Source organism: Limulus polyphemus, unplaced genomic scaffold, assembly GCF_000517525.1.
Source record: "Limulus polyphemus unplaced genomic scaffold, Limulus_polyphemus-2.1.2 Scaffold873, whole genome shotgun sequence".
Classification (NCBI taxonomy): Eukaryota; Metazoa; Arthropoda; class Merostomata; order Xiphosura; family Limulidae; genus Limulus; species Limulus polyphemus.
The window spans coordinates 335,329-340,568 of NW_013666483.1; the positions used below are offsets into that span (position 1 = coordinate 335,329).

General features: G+C 31.7%; 1 protein-coding gene across 1 annotated transcript in view; it reads left to right on the forward strand.

Moving 5' to 3' along the window:
- The window catches only part of LOC106460978 (poly(A)-specific ribonuclease PARN-like), a 43,890-nt gene that overhangs the window by 1,394 nt on the left and 37,256 nt on the right, over positions 1-5,240 (forward strand). The window contains exons 3-4 of the mRNA XM_022387765.1: positions 359-426; positions 1,870-1,937. Coding sequence (XP_022243473.1) covers positions 359-426; positions 1,870-1,937 — 136 coding nt within the window. The remainder of the gene's footprint in view (positions 1-358; positions 427-1,869; positions 1,938-5,240) is intronic.

Sequence of the window (5,240 nt, forward strand, 5' to 3'; positions counted from 1 at the left end):
TATAGTTCTATATTAGTTAAGTTTAATTTATTAATTTACTAAATAGAAGTATTTAACTAATTACTACATCCTCACTTTCGTTGACCCCCCCCCCCCTCCCCCTCCCCAGTGGCTCAGAGGTAAATCTGCAGGCTTGAGACACTAGAGAAATTTAGAAAATTTCTTGATAGGCAGTGTACAGATAGCCCATTGTGTAGCTTTGCGCTTAAGTACAAACAAACAAAATAATTTCTGTGTGTTGTTTGGTGCAACTGCATTTTAAATTCTCTTAAGTTTATTTTCAAAGTGAGGTAAGAAATAATATTTTATTGTTTCAAAACATGAATGTATATATATATATATATGTTTTTTTTTGTAGGTTTATGTACTGAAATGTCTATTCATAGGTTTGATACAGCAAGGGAGAGATATATGAAGTTAAGAGAGGTAACTTTTATCTTGATCTGTAGATTCATAAATATATTTAGTAAATATTGACGAATTAGAAGGAATTTCTTTGTTATTGTCTTGTCTTATACTTGTGTTTGTAACAAATTTTAAAAGAAGTACAACTTGTTAATTGTCAGCATCATTTAAAAAAATATGAAATGATTAATGCAAGTTAATACTTAGACAAAAGGAATTTTCGATTTTATCTAACTCAAAGTTTCAGAATTTTCTTTTACGTAATAACTTTTTTTGAGTTCAAAAATGATCTGATGTGAATAATATTTACAAGTTGTATGATGGTACGAGTTTAAAAAAAGAGAGTTTAACAAACGAAAGGCTATTAAGAATGTGCCATATGTAGATGTGGGCTAAAATAATGCTACATGAAGTGTGAATTTCATACTGTTGTTTTTTGTTTTATCTATGCAAGTATAGTTTATTTATGAGCAGAAAATGACAATTGTGGCACTTATTTAAAATTAGAGATGAAGAATACAGCACTGGTTAGGCCACATTTCGATTATTGTGTTCAATTTTGGGCTCTTTACATTAAGAAAGACATTGAATTGTTGAAAAGAGTTCAGAGAAGGGTTTCTAGAATGGTGGCTAGGATGGAGGGATTGTGAGACGAGGAGAGGCTGAAATCTCTTGAGTTGTTTTCTCTTGAAGTTAGTGGGGATCTGATTGAGGTGTTTAAGAATATAAAGGGAATTGATAGTGTTGATGCATCATCTTTTTTTCATACTTAACAGTGAGAATAGTACGGCAAGGGGACACAAAAATTAATTTTGTCAAGGTAGGAGTCATCTTCAGCTAAGTCAGTTTCATTTTTCTAACAGGGTGGTTGTCCTTCGGATGTTGTAGAGGCAGTAAATTTAAGTGAGTTTAAGAAAAAGCATGATAAGTATATGAATGATAAGGGCTGGCTTTAAAATTTGTTTTTCTTTAATTTTAGTTATTAATAGTTTGAGTTTAGTTCAGAGGATGGAACAGCCAAGATGGACCGGTAGGTCTCTTGTTGTCCCAAAACGTTATGTTTTACGTTATTGTCAGAACCTCAAGCCAAGATATGTTAAAGTTTGCCTCAATAAATATCAATGTTAATGGAGGTGATTTTGGGCAAAATATAGAACAAGATTTTGTTCTTCCATAATACTTTTAACATGTTGAATTTATTGTTATTATTAAAACTGGTGTTTAACTTTTTAACTATTAGTGGAAAGAAGTCATTGATATGCGATAGTGGTAAGATTTTTATGTAATATGCTACCAAAAGCTGGGTACTTTCTAATTCCGTGAGCAAGTATGAATGTACAGCTTATTTTGAGGCTATTGTATTATGTGACACATGTATTTATATATTTACTAACAAGGATCAGTTTTTTTGTTTTACAAAAAAATGTTGCAAGTTGTATGGATTTTTGGTTGATTTTTCCTCAGACTGCTTCCAATTTTCTCTTGATTCAATTTGGATTATCTACTTTTCATTATGATGCAGAAAAAGACAGGTATGTCTTTCTGATCTGTCATTATTTGTTAATTCTATCATAATAGTGTTATTTGTTTTATGCAATAGCTAATGAAAAAAGTAGCATTTAAATAGCATGGTTTCTTAAAATTTATTACGAAAATAAAAACAAAAAAGTATGGTGTTTTTCTCTGTTAATCTAATAGCATCAGTTGTAAAACAAGTATCTAATATAGATGAGCTCGAGATAAAATAGTCCATGAAATTCTGTATTATTTGTTTCACTTGGGAAACATGCAAGGTTAAACCAATATATATGTATATATTAATATTTTAAATGTCAGACTTTATTTTGATTTTTTCAGTTTTGGTTTTATTCCTCAATACAGTGTCCTAATTAAAATTCAGAATACTAATAGTATTAATATTTTGAAAACTAAGAGCATCTACAAGAACATGAGATGAATTAAATTTTTTTATTTTACCACTGAACTTGTAAACAGATTGTTGATTATGACTGAGCTTGTGAACAGATTGTTGATTATGACTGAGCTTGTGAACAGATTGTTGATTATGACTGAGCTTGTGAACAGATTGTTGATTATGACTGAGCTTGTGAACAGATTGTTGATTATGACTGAGCTTGTGAACAGATTGTTGATTATGACTGAACTTGTAAACAGATTGTTGATTATGACTGAGCTTGTGAACAGATTGTTGATTATGACTGAACTTGTAAACAGATTGTTGATTATGACTGAACTTGTAAACAGATTGTTGATTATGACTGAACTTGTGAACAGATTGTTGATTATGACTGAACTTGTAAACAGATTGTTGATTATGACTGAGCTTGTGAACAGATTGTTGATTATGACTGAGCTTGTGAACAGATTGTTGATTATGACTGAACTTGTAAACAGATTGTTGATTATGACTGAGCTTATAAACAGATTGTTGATTATGACTGAGCTTATAAACAGATTGTTGATTATGACTGAGCTTGTGATATATCACCTTAAAACTTGACACCATAAAAACTTTTTGAAATAGCATTTCAGAAGAAACTTTTGGCAACTACAGGTCTTGTTTAGATGAGGAGTTCTAGTATTGAATAAAAGGCCTCATGGATATTGACATGTGGCAGACAGAGGAATGATTTGGACTGAGTGAAATAATTATGAAAAAAAGAAACAACTGCAGATTAGCATGACTTTTTTCACATTATTCCTTAGGTCATGAAGTGTTTTGTTACCATAGTAATTTTTAATTCCATAACAAGATTCACTTCTGTCATATATTTTTCTTTTAAAATTCCTTCTGTATGTGTTGTACGTTATTTACGCTCTTTTATGATATAAGAATTAATTGATTAGAAGTTTGGCAAGATTAGCAACCTTATTATGTTTCTTTCTTTTTTTTTATTTCTTTTCAAATTATGCATTTGAAGAAAATGTTAATAGGAATTTTCATCATGAAATACTTTAGGCTTAACTTACCTGACATAAAAATTGACGGTCAAGGCAATGCCTAGTTATTTTTCTTGGAAATATATAAAAGTTGAAATCTCTGTGTGTGTATCTATATGAAAATAAAAAATAACACACAAAACATTACGTAAAATAGTCGGAAAGAATAAAGCAAAAATATATAATGATTCACAAAAACGTTTAAAAATCACAGTGTCAAGCTTGGTTTTGTCAAAATATAAATTAAAAGATACTCTTTTCATTCAAATAAAAAATGTAATTAAAAAAGTTTACTCTAAAACATGAAGTGTTTACAGATATTTGAAAAAAAATGACTGAAGTATTGTCGACAAAACCTTTAAACTCAACTTGGTATTTTATTAATATGAAACACTTCTAAACTTGTATTGTGTAAATATATATACAAGTTCAGTTATAATCAACAATCTGTTCTTAAAAGTTTCTTTGGCCAAAGAAATGGATGAAGAACCATATAAGACTTTGGATTTCTTTTCACGGTCTTCTTTTCACATACTCATGAGGCCCGTCATGGCCAGGTGGTTAGGGCACTCAAGCTGTTTAATTATAACAGAAAGGCTAGTATGGATGAACTTTAAATGAATGTGCTTGTGTGTGGGCCCAGCATGGCCAGGTGGTTAGGGTGCTCGACTCTCAATCTGGGGGTCACGGGTTCGAATCCCCATCACACCGAACATGCTCGACCTTTCAGCCGTGGGGGAGTTATAATGTGATGGTCAATCCCACTATTCGTTGGTAAAAGAGTAGCCCAAGAGTTGGCGGTGGGTGGTGATGACTAGTTGCCTTCCCTCTAGTCTTACACTGTTAAATTAGGGACGGCTAGTGCAGATAGCCCTCGTGTAGCTTTGCACGAAATTCAAGAAACAAAGAAACAAACATACTCATAATAAAAAATTTTATGCCTGTTTGAAGCTTTTTTATTGAATTGTACATTTTGTGTCTTCTTTAACATTTATATCCTCAAAATAACATTTAATTTGGCTTTTATATAATCATAAGATTGACATAATTGTGGTATCTCACTGATGTCAGAATGTTTAAATTCATAGATAGATTGTCTATTTTTTAAATATTTCTTTGCTTTGTTATAGAGCAAATTGTATGTATTCTTTGAACTTTCAAACTATAGACCTAGAGATCAACATGAATAGCGGGCTGGGCATGACCTAGTGATTATCGTGTTTATTCTATGAATCCAATGCTCTCTTCCTTCTAGTCTGTCAGTTCAAAATTAGGAACATCTGTGTGCAGATAATTCTTTGTAGTTTTGTGCTAAAATTCAGATAAAAAACATGAATGAAAGCTATAAAATACATGTAAGGGGTGTTGCAAAATAAATCATATTTTTTCCCCGAGGTAATGATGAACTTGGTAGGACCACGAATATCATCACTTGTGAGAAAACGTCATTTCAACGTATTCTTGGGTGTTTGAGTCTTCGAATTTAATTTTTTGCAAAAACTTTTGAATCATGGTGCTCACTGGAACTCTGGTTCGTGTTGTTTGTGCTGCCTTCAGGATGGCTCAGAAACTAGTCACAGAATTCAAGTCTTCCAATCGAAATTCCAGATTTGAAAAATTTGATTAATTCCTCAAAAGTTTCAGAATTGTTGAAGTTGAAAGAGTGGTCCATAAAAAAGTGGTGGAATGTGGATTGGGAACTCTCCAGATTTAAATCCTGCCGAAAATGTTGGAGTTTTTGTTCAACAATGCACAGAAGAAATGTTGGAAACTTTACTCGAATGCGAGAGACACAAAGATGAAACCTTGATTCGTGTTCTCACTGATGTGCTAACAGAGACAGCCGTTAAAATAAACATGTTTGTTACATTGCT